We start from the raw sequence: 19,881 nt of genomic DNA, 5'->3' as shown, positions 1-19,881 counted from the left end.
ATTTAGCGGTATCTGTGGATGCTGTCTGCAAAATATGTTGCGAATAGAATTATAGTAAAGAAGGAATAAATTGAAACGTCGAGTCTTATGTGGCAGTTTACTACATGAACAGGGAAAATGTAGTAAGCAATAAACTTCTTTCCTTCCAGTGAGAAAAAGTTTTGTAAAGGTACGAAATTATGTATAAAGTTAGTTGAAAGTCGCTAAGTGCTCTAATTGTCAAATAGTGGACGAATATAGTCCCTACCCCTCTGAGAGATAGTGTTTCATTCCAGATCTTCATCTACATCTACATCTACATCGGTACTCTGCAATTCAGACTTAAGTGCCTGGCAGAGGGTTCATCGAAACATTTTCATACTACTTCTTTACCAGTCCATTCTCGAATTGCGCGTGGGGAATAGGAAAATCTAAATCTTTCCGTTCGAACTCTGATTTCTCTTATTTTATTATGATGACCATTTATCCCTACGTAGGTGGGTGTCAACAAAATATTTACGCATTCTGAAGAGAAAGCTGGTGATTGAAATTTCGTAAATAGATCTCGACGCAAAGAAAACCGCCTTTGTTTCAGTGACTGCCACCCCAACTCGCGTATCATATCAATGACACTCTCACCCCCATTGCACGACAACACGAAACGAGCTCCCCTTCTCTGCACTTTTTCGATGTCCTCCGTCAATCCTACCTGGTAAGGATCCCATACCGTGCACCTTTATTCCAGCAGAGGACGGACAAGTGTAATGTAGGCTGTCTCATTAGTGGGTTTGTCGCATCTTATTAATGTTCTGCCAACAAAGCGCAGTCTTTGTTTTGCGTTCCCCACAGTATTATCTATGTGGTCTCTCCAGTTTAAGTTGCTCATAATTGTAATTCCTAGGTATTTAGTCGAATTGACAACCCTTAGATTGGTGAGATTTATCGTATACCCAAAATTTATTGGATTTCTGTTAGTACCCATGTGGATGACCTCGCACTTTTCTTTGTTTAGTGCTAATTGCCACTTTTCGCACCATACAGAAATTCTTTCTAGATCATTTTGTAATTGGAATTGATCGTCTGATGATTTAACTAGACGGTAAATTACAGCGTCATCTGCAAACAATCTAAGGGGGCCGCTCAGTTTATCACCTAGATCATTTATATAAATCAGGAACAGCAGAGGGCCTATGACACTACCCTGTGGAATGCCAGATATCACTTCTGTTCTACTCGATGATTTACTGTCTATCACTACGAACTGTGTCCTCTCTGAGAGGAAATCACGAATCCAGTCACACAACTGAGACGATAGGCCTACTCCATATGCACGCAATTTGATTAATAGTCGCTTGTGATGAACGGTATCAAAAGCCTTCTGGAGATCTAGGAATATAGAATCAATCTGAGATCCCTTGTGGTCTTCTTTCGTGAAGGAATTACGGAAAACTCCGCTTTAGTGGTACCATCATCGGTAACATTTCCATCACGATCGCGCAGTGACGGTATTGACTATTTTTTGCCACTGGTGTACTTTATATACGACCAGGATCTCTTTGGGTTTTCTACCATATTTTGAGACATTATTTCATTGTGGAAACTATTAAAAGCATCTCGCATTGACGTCCGTACTAAATTTCGAGCTTCCGTGAAACTTAGGCAGTCTTGGGGATTTTGCGTTGTTCTGAATTTGGCATGTTTTTTCGTTGCTTCTGCAACAGTGTTCTGACGTATTTTGTGTACCATGGTGGATCAGTCCCGTCTCTTATTAACTTATGCGGTATGACTCTGTCTATTGCTGTCGATATTGTATCTTCGAATTTGAGCCATATCTGGTCTACACTTACATAATTTGCCTGGAAGGAATGGAGACTCTCTCTTAGAAGGCATCAAGCGAATTTTTATCCGCTGTTTTAAATAGATATGTTATGCGTTTATTTTTAGTGGTTTTGGTTGATATAGTTTTGAGCCTCGCTACAATGACCTTGTGTTCACTAATTCCTGTATCCGTCATGACGCTCTCTATTAGATTTCACTCATGAAGTCTTGTGGGCCTGTCAGTTCTAACAGCCAAGATTTTAAGAGCTTTCAATGCAGAAATAAGATTGTAAGAGTTTAAGCAGTTGACTATAAATATTTTAAATTTTTATATTTCGGTAGTCCTTCTACAAGCCTTACCATTATGTCACCACTTATTTCAAGACCTCTATCATTATGCATGGTTCATTCCCATGGTGGACTTCAAGATCGTTCACAATTTCCCTGGAACCAGCATGGGCAAAAACTTTATAGCCCATTTGAGTGGTTTGTTTCTTAGATATTGTTTCAGAGATGAACGACCTTTGAAAGGAATGATTAATTCGTCTGCTGAATTATCTTCCTCAGGTTCAGTAAGTGAAAATTATGTTTGATCTTGTCAGAAAATGGCCTCACCTTAAACAGCTTGTTGTAATCATGTTCGTCTCTCTGTTTCATTTTAGTGCTGTCATTCGTAAGCAGCGAGTTACCTACTGGAGGAAATCTTGTAGCCTCTGCCGCATACATTCTGTAACTAGGCATTTTCACAACACTTACCAAAATGTGCATCGCAAGATACTTTTCTATTTCATGAACGTTTGTATCCAAAGATACACCAATTTCTGTGTACAGCATAGGTTAAATTGATCGACGAGATAGCGGATAATATCACTAAATATTGCTCTGAGAAACTGCAGAGGTATCAGTTCATCTTCGCTGACCGGAGTGGCCGTGTGGTTCTAGGCGCTACAGTCTGGAACCGCGAGACTGCTACGGTAGTAGGTTCGAATCCTGCCTCGGGCATGGATGTGTGTGATGTCCTTAGGTTAGTTAGGTTTAAGTAGTTCTAAGTTCTAGGGGACTGATGACCTCAGAAGTTGAGTCCCATAGTGCTCACAGCCATTTGAACCATTTTTAGTTCATCTTCTGAAGGGTCTGAGAAAATTGCGTTATGTGATGTATACACTTCTTTCATATCCTTCATTCTGCACTGAAGCTCGCGGCATGTCTTGCATTGAATTTTCTGAGCTGAATGATGTGCTGCATCGTTTAAACTGTCAAGTAACCATCTTGAAGCCATAATAACATAGTCTTTAACATTATCTTGAACTTTGCCTTGAGTGTCCAGAATTTCAACCATAACTTTATGACTGAACAAACTGTTTATGCAATGTAGTAGGGTCCCACTGCTTAGCAGTTTCAATATCTTCCTCCATATGAGTCATATCGAGGTCCAGATCAGATAAATCACTTCGGGAAGCAACAATACTTCTTCCTCTGAAAGTGGTTTATGGTTGCGAATCATCTGATAAACAAACTAGGAATTTTTACTAAAGCAGCAAAAGTACTCGTAAATTATGCCAATACAGAATATGAAAATAATAGTATGACCAATTAGTGTATCAAAAGAAACTTAAAATTATTAAAGTTGCACTTTATAGTAAAATTAAGTCCAGCTTTTTGCATGTAGTGTATTTGGTATCATATCAAATTCCCAATGGCACCAAATGGAATCACATTTTTTGTGACTTCCCAGCAACAAGTTACCATAACTGACACCATTGTCAAACTGTTTAGTAGTTAATATACACATTCAGCAATTTTAAAATTATTTTTTTAATTTACCTTCATATAATATTTTGAATGTCCTGCTGTGCATTGTAGCTTAGACACCATGCAGCAACATATTTCTCAGTGCATCATAGTCTGACGCTCTATGTTTTATGAAACTCCCAGTAGCCAACGTAATCACATTAAATTTTTGGAAGGTCCTTCACTGCTGTTTATAATTTTTGGACATATACTTTGGTCTTGGTGAACAGTTAAACATGATGATGCAATATGACATTACTGGGCTGGAAAAGGATTCAGTATCTGTACATAGGTGTCTGAATGGAAAATTATATAAGCAAGTACTGTTAATAAATGCTATCACATGCAACTATATTTTACTTCGTAACTGTACACCACAAAATGTGCATGATTGAGTTTTGCATTGTACTCCCACTCCTTGTTTCCTCAAGGAAAAAAGATGACATCAGATTGCTTTTTACTGGTCTATTCATGAGTTCAAATAAAATAAGAAGATAAGTAATTAGCTCCAGCATTTTCCAGGCAATAATTTTGGAACACAGTATACATATCTAAACGGACTGGCTGAGGTAAACAGACTCAAACCTCAGAATGTGATTTGTCCTACGTTCTGTCAAAATTAAATATTTAAAAAAGTGTTCATTGTCCTATATTGCAGCTTCTGTACAGAGAATAGCCTACTCAACATCATATAACAATTTGTATCCAGTTTCTAAAACATAGTTCCCAGTTTACTGAAAGTATATTCTACATGTATTTAGATAGCTAGTATATATATATATATATATATATATATATATATATATATATATATATATATATATGTATGTATAATATATATATATATATATATATATATATATATATATATATATATATATATATATATATACAAGGTGAGTCACCTAACATTACCGCTGGATATATTTCGTAAAGCACATCAAATACTGACGGATCGATTCCACAGACCGAACGTGAGGAGAGGGGCTAGTGTAATTGGTTAATACAAACCATAAAAAAAAGCACGAAAGTATGTTTTTTAACACAAACCTATGTTTTTTTAAATGGAACCCCGTTAGTTTTCTTAGCACATCTGAACATATAAACAAATACGTAATCAGTACCGTTTGTTGCATTGTAAAATGTTAATTACATCCGGAGACATTGTAACCTAAAGTTGACGCTTGAGTACCACTCCTCTGCTGTTCGATCGTGTGTATCGGAGAGCACCGAATTACGTAGGGATCCAAAGGGAACGGTGATGGACCTTAGGTGCAGAAGAGACTGGAACAGCACATTACGTCCACATGCTAACACTTTTTTACTGGTCTTTTTCACTGACGCACATGTACATTACCATGAGGGGTGAGGTACACGTACACACGTGGTTTCCGTTTTCAATTACGGAGTGGAATAGAGTGTGTCCCGACATGTCAGGCCAATAGATGTTCAATGTGGTGGCCATCATTTGCTGTACACATATCCTCTGTGGTTGTAGGCACATCACGGTACACATTCTCCTTTAACGTACCCCACAGAAAGAAGTCCAGAGGTGTAAGATCAGGAGGACGGGCTGGCCAATTTATGCGTCCTCCACGTCCTATGAAACGCCCGTCGAACATCCTGTCAAGGGTCAGCCTAGTGTTAATTGCGGAATGTGCAGGTGCACCATCATACTAATACCACATACGTCGACGTGTTTCCAGTGGGACACACTCTGTTCCACTTCATAATTGAAAACGGAAACCACGTGTGTACGTTTACCTCACCCCTCATGGTAATGTACATGTGCGTCAGTGAAAAAGACCAGTAAAAAGGTGTTAGCATGTGGACGTAATGTGCTGTTCCAGTCTCTTCTGTACCTAAGGTCCATCACTGTTCCCTTTGGATCCCTACGTAATTCGGTGCTCTCCGATACACACGATCGAACAGCGGAGGAGTGGTACTCAAGCGTCAACTTTAGGTTACAATATCTCCGGATGTAATTAACATTTTACAATGCAACAAACGGCACTGATTACGTATTTGTTTATATGTTCAGATGTGCTAAGAAAACTAACGGGGTTCCATTTAAAAAAACGTAGGTTTGCGTTAAAAAACATACTTCCGTGCATGTTTTTATGGTTTGTATTAACCAATTACACTAGCCTCTCTCCTCACGTTCGGTCTGTGGAATCGATTCGTCAGTATTTGATGTGGTTTGCGAAATATATCCAGCTGTAACGTTAGGTGACTCACCCTGTATGTGTGTATATATATATTGCAAATAGTACATCTCACCAATACCAAATATGTCACTTTGTAATTTCCTTTAAATTCTGACAAGTCAACAGATTCCGTAGGGCATAACACGTCCATATATCTGCTTAAACCTGCCATATCACAAGGAAAGAAAAAGGAAAAATGACTTTTGTGCTTACCACATTGCGATTACCGCTGCAATGTGTGAACGTCGTAGAAGCAGACAACTATTTTCGAGCTCCAGGTGTTGGAGACAAACACTTCCATAGACAAATCATCTCATGAAGTCGCCGGAGTGCACGCGTCTAGCATCAAATTACAGAAAGCTGGGCGGAGACACCTCTGCGTGAAGTGAGGATAGCTGTTGGGAACCTGTGAAGTGTCAACGACGCCTGTAAAACATTATTAGAGTTGAATCTGTTAGTCGCAATATTTACAAGTCGTCGTTCTTTCACACCAGTCTCAGCTGCTGCTCATTCAGTTCTGTGTTGAATTCTAGCTGACATCCATTGACTCAGCTCAGTGGTTGCACGGCTAGGAGAAAATGTCAGTGGCCCTGGCGCTGCTGCAGACTTCCGGCAAGCAGCTGAGACCTTTGCCCAGCGTGAAATAGTTCTGGTGCTTACTGCTGGAGTCTACTTGGTCCTTCTCCGAATTCTATGACGACCCTTGATGACCCATCCGCAGTGTATCTGGTGTCGATAGTGGCGTGGTAGTCTGACCTCCCCACTCCTGCTAGGCGCCTGATTGTTCAAGAGGAACGTGGACCCCAAGAGACCCAGCTGCTGGTATCTGCGTTGAAGTCTAGTATTGGCAGCACTGTGCGATGTGGAGTTGTCAGAAGACAGTCCATTCTTCCATCAGTACATGGTAGCGGCAAGCAGCATGAAGTTCATCATGTGAAGGCCATCATCTTGAGTAAGTCTGTGGCTATTTCATAGACTGCGTTGGAGCATCTAGGACATAGATTCACTACAGTATTGTAATCAAGGAATCAAATGCTATTGCCGTGCATGCCATGGATTTCAATGGTTATCTCCTTTTAAGAGCTGAAGTATTTAAAGGGAGCTAGCATGAGGTAATGGAGCAAGACGTAGTTCATGATGACCGCTGGTGGTGTCCTTATTCTGCTAGATTCAATTAACAGGCCGTTAACAGCTGTGTTAGTTCCTCAGCATGTGCTCTTGTGAAAGAGATAACGTTCCTTGTATCATGTCTTCCGAGCTAACGAACATGCTTGTCCTGCTTCCTTTGATTTTCTGTCACAGTCTCCTTTCTTCAGACAGTGTAGTACTGTGCCGATGACGTGACCACCTGCGACATACTGGCTCATTTCCTACTTCCGCCTCTGTCTCTGGCATGACTTGCATTTGCCTAGAAATGTAAATGAGTTTTAGTATTTTTTTTAAATTTATACATGTTTGCTGTGACTCTACCAACTGAAAAAGAGATAGACACACAGGTATACACAGTACATAAAAACAATTTCGCTCTCAACATCATCACTAAATTGTACAATAAATACAAGACACCCAAGCCCAACACAGTACACAGTGAAATACGGCTAATCAAAGAAACAATATCTAGAAAGAATACAAAACACATACCAACTGCTTAAATCTCTCCAACGTAGGCGAAAACTGACGCTTTATGCAGACCTACAAATACACAGTTAGTTTTATGGACCAGTAACAACTTCAAAGTGAAATTACGATCAGGTAACACGAAGTCACCAATGTATGCTAAGCCTGGGATATATAAAATCACATGTAATAGCTGTAATAATTTCAACATAGACCGGACTGGGAGAAACTTTCTCACATGGCTTAAAGACCTCGTTCAAAATAGCGATACCAACCAATGGAAATTTATTCTCCATCGGAAAGACCCTCAACACGCAATAGATACAACTGAATATGCATTGCAGATACTTCATAAACTTCCGAAAAGTCCTACCATGAACACTCTCAAGAAACTTGAAATATGTGTACACACAACCACAAGACATATCGAACAACAGACTGATCTTAAACATAAATATTATTTAAAATTTTTATGAAATACTTGGAAAAGGAAATAGATAACTTTTTAGTGCAGTGCACAGCCAAAGACGATGCAGACAGAAATAAATCCTTAACATTTTGCTCATACATATACTCTGGAAACATATGTAGAGTGGCAATGCAGTAAATACAAGAATGTCATAATTTACGAAGCAGTGGCAATGCAGTAAATACAAGAATGTCATAATTTACGAAGCAGAAGTTAACGTAAGCATACACATCAAATAAAAAACATCTACCCAATAAATTCCTACAAATTAATAGCGTTTATGATTGCTATAAATATAGATTACTATAAACATATAACAGCGATAGGTGTACACACAACCAAATAATGTAAATATCATTGTAGCTGCAAAGCTTTCTAACGATAGTCACAACAAATTAATTAATACCTTAATTCATCAGACAGAGAGTGACAATAAAAACACTGTTGCTGACAACATTATATGAATATTAATCCATCTAGGCAATATACATGTAAGTAGCAATCTTTGATCAATGTCCTACTATATCATAATATTATATAATGAAAATAATGTCATTTACATTGTACTACGGGTCACTCAGTAATGGCAGTTTATCCAAAACAGACCTGTAGTGAAAGTGAAAGAAATAAAAATTCACACAGCAGCGAGTCTGTACAATCCTTTTAAATATGTCACTTACTGACTTATACTATGCCACAGATCCTATGGAACATGAATTAATACATAATAATTACTGCGCATGTTAAGGTTTATTGGCTGTTTTTATTCCCACAAATCTTAAATAAGCAGTTGTTGTAACCAAACATAACACTTTTGGTGGTATGTACAGGCAAATAACAACGGAAACATACATAACTTAAACAGAATAACTGAGTCATATGCCAGTGATATGGAAAGGAACAAGATATTTTTACTCATTTGCTTACTATCATCCTTTACAATATGTTTTCAGTTAGTATATCCAGGTAGTGTGATTTTTTAGTCCCTCTGTGTTAAGGCTGTACATCTTTCTGACCATTATATAATACTAATTTACTTGCAAGGGAACTGATCAACAAAACTTACAGCTCAAAGTGAATGACATATTGATGTTTAGAGATAGAACTATGATTAATCGGTTTCAATTATAAATTTTGCTATCTTTTTGGGGGGTTTTACAGCTCCAAGTGGGGGCTCTTGACATGTCTGTGAAAGTTGGAAATAACTGCAACTACATCATGAATGTAGCATAAGTATGCTTAGTGAGATGTAAATCACACATTCCTGTTTCCATTAACTTACTTATTTTACAGACAGAGCAACTTAAATAACACTAACGTGCTTTCCTTGAACCAAAACGAAATATGGCTTCCAAAGCCTACCAATGGAATTCGTTCATCAATTGCACTGTGCAAGCAAATTCATACTAAACAAGAAAGTAAGTATATTAGCATCTTTTAGCAGAAAAGTTTAAATTGTTTTCAAGTATTTATGTGTTATATACATTGAAATTAAATTTAATTAGAACATACATTAACTAAAACTTACTGTCACAAGTACACAATTAATGTCTTCATATTCAGAGTATATGAGAGAAACATGTCAAATACAAGTAATGATGGGGATTGTTTAATTAAATGCTGTAAAATGGGAAGATGTAAAATAAATGAGTTAATATTGATTAATAACTTTCCTTAGTATCAAAATTACTAGGTATCAAAACATACTTGTGAAAATCAAACGAAATTTTTGATAAGCTGGATGACTATTTTTAAAGGAATAAAAATGGGGAAGCCACTGTAAAACACTCATTGAGAACTAAACACTGACAGAGAAAAAAATAACATTTCTGTGTGTGTGTGTGTGTGTGTGTGTGTGTGTGTGTGTGAGTTTGTGTGTGTGTGTGTGTGTGTGTGTGTGTGTCTGTGTGTGTGTGTGTGTGTGTGTGTGTGTGTGTGTGTGTGTAGAATCATGTATACAAAATTTATACATGATTCTGTGAAGTTGTTATAAATTTTCAGGTGTCATGAAGAAGGGTGAAGGTATGAATCTGGGGTAAGGGACCCTGACCCAGAAATGACGGAGTCATTATTTGCAAGCGAAAATCGTTCTGATACTTCTGACAGTGAATACATATACCAATAGTGGTACTGTTGTTGCTAAGATTGTAGGGCAGATAATTATCAGAGGTGGTAGTATGGACCAAAACAAGAAAAAAGTCCAAGAAATATGGGTTCTAAAATGATTACCATAAGAGCAACATGTTCTCGTTCCGATGAACAAGTATTTATAGCTCTCAAAAGCCCTTGTTTATTAGAAGTTTCTTTCGTGTTTTGGTCCATATTACCACCTTTGGAAATTGTCTATTTTACAATCTCAGCAACAACAGTACCAGTACATGTACGAGTATTTCATTGTCAGAGGTACCAGAAAAAATTTCGCTTATAACTTCCAACCCAGTCATTTCCAGAACAGGGTCTCATACCACAAATTGACAGATTGTAACATCATCACGGAAGCACCATGTACATGTACAGGGTGTCCCTCATAAGAGTCCTCAGGCGCATATTCTCAGGTGTTTCAGCATGTGTTTTCAGTTATCTTGTTGCAATGTGTGGCTGAAGTCGGCCCAAATAAATACTGCTCATTAAGTCTTTCATGCAAAACCCGCTGTCGACGGAAATCGCTGGTTTGTTTCCCGTCACAAATAAAAAAAATTTTACGCGGAATTTTATGTACTTAACAGACAGAGCGGTCCTAAAGTAGTCTAGTGCAATATTCGCTTTATCGATACCCACTGAGACGGATAGTAAGATACGAATAATATCCAATACTCAAGCAGCGACTTATCAGCCCTTCCGAATGGTGGTAGTAGTCGTACAGGCCAAGTTGACGCTGTCGCTGCTAGAGTACTAGGTACTCTTCGCGTTTTTATGACCCTGTAAATGCTTATCGATGAAAAGAATATCACTGTATACTATTTTATTGCCGCTTTAACGATTGGGCACATAAAATACCAATTTAGAGATCATTTTGTTTGTGGCAGGAAACAAACCGACGCTTTTCGTCGACACTGAGTGTCGCATGAAATAGGCAATCAGCGGTATTTGTTTGGACTGGCTCCAGCTACACTTTCCAAAAACGAAATTGCAAATATCCACCGCAATACAAGAGAAAATGCGCCTGACAACTCTTAGGAGAGACACCCTGTATGTGTAACAGGTATAAGTGCAGGTATTTTTATATGTGGTATCTCACTGTGTCCACACATTCATGTGTTGGATGTGTTTTTCTGTATGAAACAGTCTTTCCATCAACATGTCACATAATTTATTATCTGACGCTTTCTGCGTGGTTGTAACTGCACTATTATGTGGGCTACCCCTGTCAGTATAGACTTGACATTTTGTGACCGTGCATCTGCACATCAACACCTGACCTGCTACCCAGTGGAAAAAAAGCATTAATGGTTTGCTCTTGCCACATGTGTTTGGAGGTACTACCCAACCTAAAAATATACAGTTTCTAATAGCTGTAATTATTAGTCTGCAAGTGACGTAAATACTGATATAATGCTATTCACTACACCGCCTTCAGTCACTAGCAGAAATATTTGCGCCTATATCCGATACACCCTGTATACAGAGTGGTCAGAAACGGTCTGGAAAGCTTGTAAGGATGTTGCAGGGGAGGTCGTGATGAGAAATAATTGTTAAGAAAGAATTCTGTGCGTTGCACAGTTTCGGAGTTATTTAGTACTGAAGTTAGCCAATCAGGTCGTTGCAAGCAGAAATTCAATAGCTGGTCAGAGACAGTGTCGCCATATTTGTTCTTCGTTTGCTTTCCTCAATCCTAACGAAATTAGCTTTTGCTCACTTAGCTTCAATTTATCACTTCCGAAAAATGCATTTTAACTGGAAATGAGGACCTGAACAAGTGTGAACTCACGGACCCACAGATATCTGTGCATCAACGCATTTTAGAACGTTGAAACGTCGTCCAACGATGCTACAGAACATCGAAGTTATAGGTGCCGGTGCCTGCCGATAGGTCGCTCCTGCGACAGCAAACGCATTTTTCGCTGACGGACCATAGGAGGAGCGTTTCGCAGTGTTGTTTGTTGTTCAGTGATTGCGACTAATTGTCACGATCGGCTGTGGAAAAGATTTAGCTACCTGCTGCGTAGACAGGTCTTGTCTCCTATGAATGCGATGCTCTGTTGCTTTGATGAATGACGGTTTCTGACACAGGTTTCCACTCACAGTTTATTTTTCTCCTGTATACGGAAAAACACTCGAGATTTTAGAACCTACAAGTAATAATAGTGTAGGCCGCTTGCATAATCTGCAAATCTACAGAATCATTCCATCCCTTGTCTACTGTTACAAGTCTCCATTTCCTGCCTGTTTGCACTAGCAGCCAAATGTACACTGTGTGCCATCTTGTAGGTGCAAATGTGTGATACAGAATACTTACACATCTCCAACGCTCATGAATACACCTTATCACATGTGCAATGTGTTAACTTATTATCTGTATATGTTTGATTGCAAACACTGTTTCTCACCCTAACAAGGAGGCCTCCTTACCCATGAGGCCATTTCATAGGGTGGCTTTCGCGGTGTGACTGAGGATGCACTTTTGATTTTTTATGTCATTGAGGTTACAATATCCATACTACAGTGGTCTGTATCGACCTGGCCTAAAATAGTAGCAGCTGTTCTCGCAATTTATACTGTTTGGCTTAAATACATGTCTCTATATGCGTCCTTGAACTGTGTAATAATTCATCACAGTTTGGTTTCTAATAGCACAATTCTTACAACAAAATTACAATAGCATCAAGAATAATTTTATTTCCATAAAATGTAATAGCTAAAGTGTCGATGTTTGCATCATTTGGTACCAGGAATGCAAGCCTTGTGGAATCCGGATAGTTGGAATAAAAGTAGGTGATGGCAGACATGTGCTGTAGTACAAATATCTTTATGTAGAATGTAACCTTTCCTTTTGGTTTACAAAATGCCTTATATACTCTGTTCTTAATCATAAACGATACATTTTTAACTTCACTCTGTAGTGTCATTTTTTTCGGTTCTAGACTGGACACAAGAACACATATGTGAAATGGATCAATTCCTTGAAATAACTTAGTGTCTGCTTTACACATATTCTCCAAAGTAGTCCAATCAGTAACTTTATCACCTTCTGCAAACATGAGCAGCTTGGAATACACAGTATACATAGCGATTGTTCTTTGTATGTCTTCTCCAAAGGAGCACCAGTTGAATCAAGTGCTACAATGCTAAAGGCACCTAACTTATTACTAGACTACATACTATATGGACTCTCTCCATAATTCTTTGTTTGATGAAAAAATTTTTCTGCACTTTTGAATCATTAATTATCCTCTTTATATGTACATGTATTCTAAAAACATATGTTACAGCCCTATTTATATTTACAGTGTAATATTTGTTACTAAAAAATTTAAACTCATAACTAATATTATAATGCAATAATGGAGGAAAGTTCAGGGCCCAGGTATCGAACAAACTCTGATCCCCTACTTTACCATAACTGAATTTGAGGTTAAATGTATCAACAAATTCGGTGTCCCATGAACACATATGACCAAATATATGCACCATAATAATGCATTTATGGTGCATCTATCGACTCGGATGTCATCGTTTCCTCGACATCACCATCCTCTTCCAATATAAGGGAGATGCATGAGGTTACCCTATGATATGGGGTCTCGAATGCATCAGTCCTCTCCTTTATATAGGAACAATGGATTATATGACAATTCACATGAATTACATACAAAATAAAAAGTAATGCCTTGTCACCAACAGCCATTTTGTTTCAAACAAAAATTACTATATCTCTATGTGTAATTGTTAGGCAAGGCTTATTCTTAATATTCACTGTCATCAGTTACCTTCAACAATTCACTACAGTGTGTACTCACAGTGTTTGTATTTCGACCACTGAAATTCCTCAAACATAATAACTTTATACATTCATTCATCATATCCCACGAAAACAAATTCCAAATAATATTCCATGTACATGCAGTGACGTCATGTCTGTACTTTCTCAGTCAACATACTTTTACCAATATTAGTATCTCCAAACAGATAAAATTACTTTTTATGTACCTGTCAGGACTGAAAGGACATGTTCTACCACTTGACTAACATCACTTGCCAACCCCAACACAAAAATCACACACGCTCATGTTTTCAACATGCATATTTTTCTTGTGAAATGCTTCAAAATATTTCTGACTAAACTGAATACGATTACAGTTACCAACAAAGGAAGGGTTCATATAGTCTGTTGTTTTTGTATGACTTGCCTAGCCATGCAATGTAATGTTAAACAACATGATACTCTCATTACAATTTGTGGTTGGTACACATCATACATTGCAATATAATGAAGAATCTTGTCCTAGACCTTCATGGCTGAAATCAAATACAACACTAATATATTCAAAGATCCACTCAAATTTGGCCCTAAAATTACATAAATATACCCCTTCCTTCGTTTACACACACACACACACACACACACACACCTGAAAGTATATATATATATATATATATATATATATATATATATATATATATATATATATATATATACACCTCTACCGAAGACATGAGGAGCAAGAAGCTTGCAATAGAAGAGATCTGTTTCATAGTATTGAAGGTGAGCAAATGATCATAGTTCTTAAGGCACCTGCATTTTAGATACCATGTTTATTTAACAATTTTTCTTTGTTTTGATGGAAGTTACATTGTCCCCCCTTGTAAAATCAGTTTCAGAACACTTTGAGTTCCAAGCGTCACTGCTCTCAGTCATTGAATGATGAAAAGCTGTTCACTAACACACACACACACACACACACACACACACACACACACACACACACACACACACACACACATATATATATATATATATATATATATATATATATATATATTCAGATGTGTTTCATTAGCTAAAGTGAACAGCTAGGGCAACAGTTAACCAACCATTACCAGTAACAACTTCAGTAGTGGTACATGAAAAATTAATTTTGGCTCCAACAAATGTAATTGGGCCTGAAAGTAGCTCTTCTTGTGAGACATTATTTGGAGTAGAAGAAAACGTATCAACTGTTTTATATACAGGCATTCTTAATCTTCTTGTATATCTCCTCCTCCTGTACGGCATGGCTGTGTGCTTCGTGCGGCTGCCTGGAGCGAAATGAGCATGCTGCTGCCTGCACTGCGCATGTACGTCACTGATAAGGTGGGCGTGGCAGGAAGTAGAGCGCTCTCAAATCGCAATGGCGGCGCCGGAAGTCGAGCAATTCTGCGGATCGCCCTTAGTTAAAACTAGGGGGCGATGCGCCGAGCTCTAGCGGCGGCCGAGCGAAGCTTGTTCAAGGTCACCCGCCAATATGGCGGCGCACACAGCTGTTCACTAACATATATATATATATATATATATATATATATATACATATATATATATATATATATATATATATATATATATATATATGTATATATATACATATATTCAGATGTGTTTCATTAGCTGAAGTGAACAGCTTTTCATCATTTAATGACTGAGAGCAGAGACGATTGGAATGCAGGGTGTTTTGAAACTGATTTTACAAGGGGGACAATGTAACTTCCATCAAAACAAAGAAAAATTGTTAAACAAACATGGTATCTAAAATGCAGATGCCTTAAGAGCTATGATCATTTGCTATGATCATTTGCTCACCTTCGACACTATGATACTATGAAACAGATCTCTTCTATTGTAAGCTTTTTGCTACTCATGTCTTCGGTAGAGGTAGTAAAACTCCTCATGTCTTCGGTAGAGGTAGTAAACTATGAACCAAAACAAGAAAAAAGGTCCAGTAAACATGAACTCTAAAATGCATACATTAAGAGCTATGAGCACTTGTTCCATATAAGATATGTGTTTCAAAGCATAGAAGAGGAATGAATGGTCATAGTTCATAAGGCACTGGTATGGAATTCAGAGCTCACGTTTACTGTTTGTTTTTTCATTCCTCCCAAATTATGGAAAGCAAAGAGCTAGCTGTAGAAGAGACGTGTTTCACAATATCAAAGATGAAGAAGTGCTCATAGCTATTTAGGTATGCATATTAGAGCCCATGTTTACTGGGTATTTTTTTCTTGTTTTGGTGCAAGGAACCTGTTATCAAAGTTCACGAAAGTATTTAGTACAGTTGCGAAGTTCTAAGACCGTACTGTGCTGCAACAGCTACTTAGAGTCCAGATATAATGTCTTATGTCTGAAGAAGCTGCAGCACTTGCTTGAACAAAGCATCTTGATTACCTACTTTGTTACAAGTTTTGGATTTGAAATAAATATTTGCTATTTAATCTCAGTGTGCTTAATTGATTTAATTTTAACATCTTTGATTCCTTGTGTGTTTATGAAAGCTAGACTCATACTTAAGAATTCTGTAGTGTACTTTCATACCAACATAAGTTGCCAATATCTGTGAATGGTAGACAGTGGTGGAGTTATGAATAAGGCCAGATATCATGTGTAGTTACTGTCTGCATGGCTGTTCATGTATGGCAGAATAACATGTATGGTGTGTTGACTATTTTTGATAGGATGCCCAAGACAGTGAAAGCCCTTTCATCATCTCAGACAGTATGGAATCTTCCTGCTGAGACTAAACTCCTGCTGAATACATAATAGCTTTTCATTGGGTACTGTTAATAAACTACATGATCGAGCACGAAAATTAAGGAAGTGATGGAGACTGTAAGGGAAGTAACAGTCAATCATGAAGAAAGAAGTGTGGTCTCTGTACGTTTACCATGAATTCCTATCTGAGGTGTGAAAACTGACAGCTATTGACTTGATTGGATGCAGCTAGCTGCAAGTTGTTCATTTGGGTACCAATAATGTCTGTCACTTGGGTTCTAAGGCTATCCTCGACTTCATGCAGTGGTCTTATGAGGTGATGGTGCTCACTCTCCTGAGTCAGAAAGTGTATGCACAACTCACATTTTGTGACATTCATCCATGGGACTACATAGTGTCTTCTGGCTTGGAGACAAACGCAAACCTTAAACCAAAGACTTCATCACTTACGTCATGGTCTTGAGCACAGCTTTGTGTCTTGTCCTGTTGGGATGGAAACTGTAGGGTAACGTTGATCAGGTCAGGTATGCACTATATAACATCAGGAACAGATTATGTGTAGTATGTATGTGAGTATTTTTCATTAAAGAAAATCTCCTCTGTAAGACAAGTAAAGAGTTAGATGTAAAATAGTAGAGAGCTAAGTGTGGATCAACTATATTGATCACAGAGTGCAATGCACATTCTCACAGTTCAGGAAAAGGCAGTCTGAATCTAACACTTTTTAACTATAGGTGTGTTCAGTGTAAGTCCCCAGAATTAACCTTAACTATTAACAATAGTAAGGTACAGTTATCATTTGAAACTGAAAGCAGATTGCAGCAAGAAAGAAATAGCAACCGACCACCAGTGGTGATGACATATATATTACCAAGAAAATCTCAGTACTAACCAATGAAATAAATTCATATGAATGGGAAGAGTTTCGGATTACTTTGTTTATCAGCTTCATGTGCTCTGTGTGAAATTTGATGCATAAACTGAAAATTTAAAGAAATATACTGAAAAAAAACTTTTTGACATTGTATTTCACCAATAAATGTTTCCTTGTATTGCGTTTGTATTAGGCAGTAAGAACAGTTTTTAAAAATGAGGAACAATGTTTTGATTAACCCTGTTGATGATGACTTTAAGTCTGGTAATACTTTTTGATAAAACAGGGTATATAGCGACTTCTTGCGCTACACCACTCTTTATTTTATGTTTTTGTTCATGTATAATAACAGAAAAGTTATCAGTGAGATAAGTGTGTTCCTATCATACTCGTAGTACAAGTATTAGAGCAGTATATTTGCGTAACAGATAAGAATTTCCAAGAAGCCTCTTTCACTTTCTCGTATTCTTTAAAGTTCGCAAAAATATGTTTGTTTGTCATCATAGAAAGCTATATGTCTCAGTGAAGGTATGCTGCCTTCATATTATATTATTTATTTTGGGAAAATCTTAAAGTCTATGTCCAGTTCTGTAGATAAGAAGGTAAATTGTCAGATTCCACCTGTATAATATTAACTGCAGAAGTTACTGTTAGACTCAATAGTTTTATTTTTCTCTCAGAACCTTTCCATGTAACATAACAATTTTGTACATTTTAATTGTTATTAATCTTGTTTGATGTTCCATCTTATTTGTCATTACAGATAAAGAAATGGAATTTACACATTTAAATGATGAAGAAAGTGTGAAGAAACTGCCAAAATTATTTACACTTGTTTCTTCAAAAAATCAAGAGGTTATTAGAAGAAAGGCTTCTTATAAACCTGTCATTGTGATTTCAAACTCCAATACAAAGGATCAACCATTAAAAAGAGATCACTGTTTAGTGCAAGTTGATGCTCAAAAACCTATGGAATTTCCAACTGAATTAAACATACTTAAACTGCAAGGGAACGCTGGTCCACAATTGACAAGCTTGATTTACTGTTCACTGGAAAACCCAATAACTGAAATTGTGACCCAAAATAACAACGAAAATGTCAAAGTAAGTATTCACAAGTAGAAAATGAAATGTTTTAGCACACATTACAGTCACTGCTTAGGAGCAGGGAACTTGTCATTAATATTTACTGATAGAAAAGTACTTTGCTCATGCTATTTACCCTCATCTAGTGTATAGAGAATGAAGTATGACCTTTTTCTACATACTTAGGTTCCTAGGGAAGCAGTACCAACTGAAGATTTATATTTTGATGATGATTTTGGAACCAGACTGGACCCTCACATGGAATTACTTGTGCTTCATACAAGTAGTACACAAACGTACAATGACCAGTAACAATGAGAGAGTAATTCCTGTGATAATAATACTACATGACTAGAGACCATGTAGGCAGTATAATTTCATACTTTAAAATAATTTCAACAGCTCTATGTCAAGCCATATAGTAACATCTCAGTCAAATACAGAAGACGACATCAGTTCTTCATTGTAATGCACAGTATTATTTTGCTTCATATAATACATATGTTATATGAATGTTCTTTTTTTTAGAGTAAAGGTACTTGCATCTGGCTTATCAATGTTACAGACAGCTATAAATGCTGCAAAAAATCTCAACCATACTCTGACAATCGTCTGTTACATTTACTGCAAGGAAATAACTTTTATTTATTTTATATTAATGAGTGTTTGTTAACATTACAGAGTAGATAATTTTATTTATGAACTACACTACAGGAAGCTGCAATACTACCATGAAATATTCGTTTCAGTTAATGAACTGTTAATATTAACTCTCTGACTTATATGATTGACTTCAAAAACTGATTTGTGGTACTAACACAGATCCAAGTTCTATGAAAGCAGAAAGAAATAAAATGATTTTTTTGCTTCACAAATAAAATAGATATTACTCTTTTTCCAATGTTCTCCATCTCCTCTAAAAAGTCCTTCATTGAAAGGGTCTCAGGCTGGTGAGAATCAGTCAAGAGTCAGTCATTTGTGGGTTTTGTAAGCATCCTCTTTTGTAGGTGAATTTCATTCCCTTAGTATACTTTAAATGTATCGTAAGCTTTAATTTTTCATAAAACAAGTTTTAGGTGGCTTTTCAACTTTAGATCAATTGACATAAGAGCAAATCCAAGGAGCGAGGGGGGGTAGGTGGATTCATCCACCCTCTCCCGCAAAAAACAATAGCACTGTGTACTGAGCACTGATGTAAATAAATTATTAATGTTATGTTAAATCATTTTATATATTGTATTTATATTGTTCTTAAAATACTAGGCATTTATGTTACACGTTAAATGAGGATATGGCTGTAAGTTATATTTGAAGGGTGGAGGTGAAGGGAAGGAGGACGAGAGACAGTAAAAGACTG

At 37.2% G+C, this 19,881-nt stretch overlaps 1 protein-coding gene across 1 annotated transcript in view; it reads left to right on the top strand.

Moving 5' to 3' along the window:
* LOC124722972 overlaps window positions 1-19,248 on the top strand; it is a 210,686-nt gene extending 191,438 nt beyond the window's left edge. The window contains exons 16-18 of the mRNA XM_047248140.1: window positions 9,175-9,299; window positions 18,202-18,542; window positions 18,711-19,248. Coding sequence (XP_047104096.1) covers window positions 9,175-9,299; window positions 18,202-18,542; window positions 18,711-18,836 — 592 coding nt within the window. The 3' untranslated portion in view covers window positions 18,837-19,248. The remainder of the gene's footprint in view (window positions 1-9,174; window positions 9,300-18,201; window positions 18,543-18,710) is intronic.
* The last annotated feature ends 633 nt before the right edge of the window (window positions 19,249-19,881 follow it).

Source organism: Schistocerca piceifrons, chromosome X (assembly GCF_021461385.2).
Source record: "Schistocerca piceifrons isolate TAMUIC-IGC-003096 chromosome X, iqSchPice1.1, whole genome shotgun sequence".
Lineage (NCBI taxonomy): Eukaryota > Metazoa > Arthropoda > Insecta > Orthoptera > Acrididae > Schistocerca > Schistocerca piceifrons.
The sequence above is the reverse complement of the archived record's forward strand: the minus strand, read 5'-3'. Positions and strand labels throughout refer to the sequence as shown.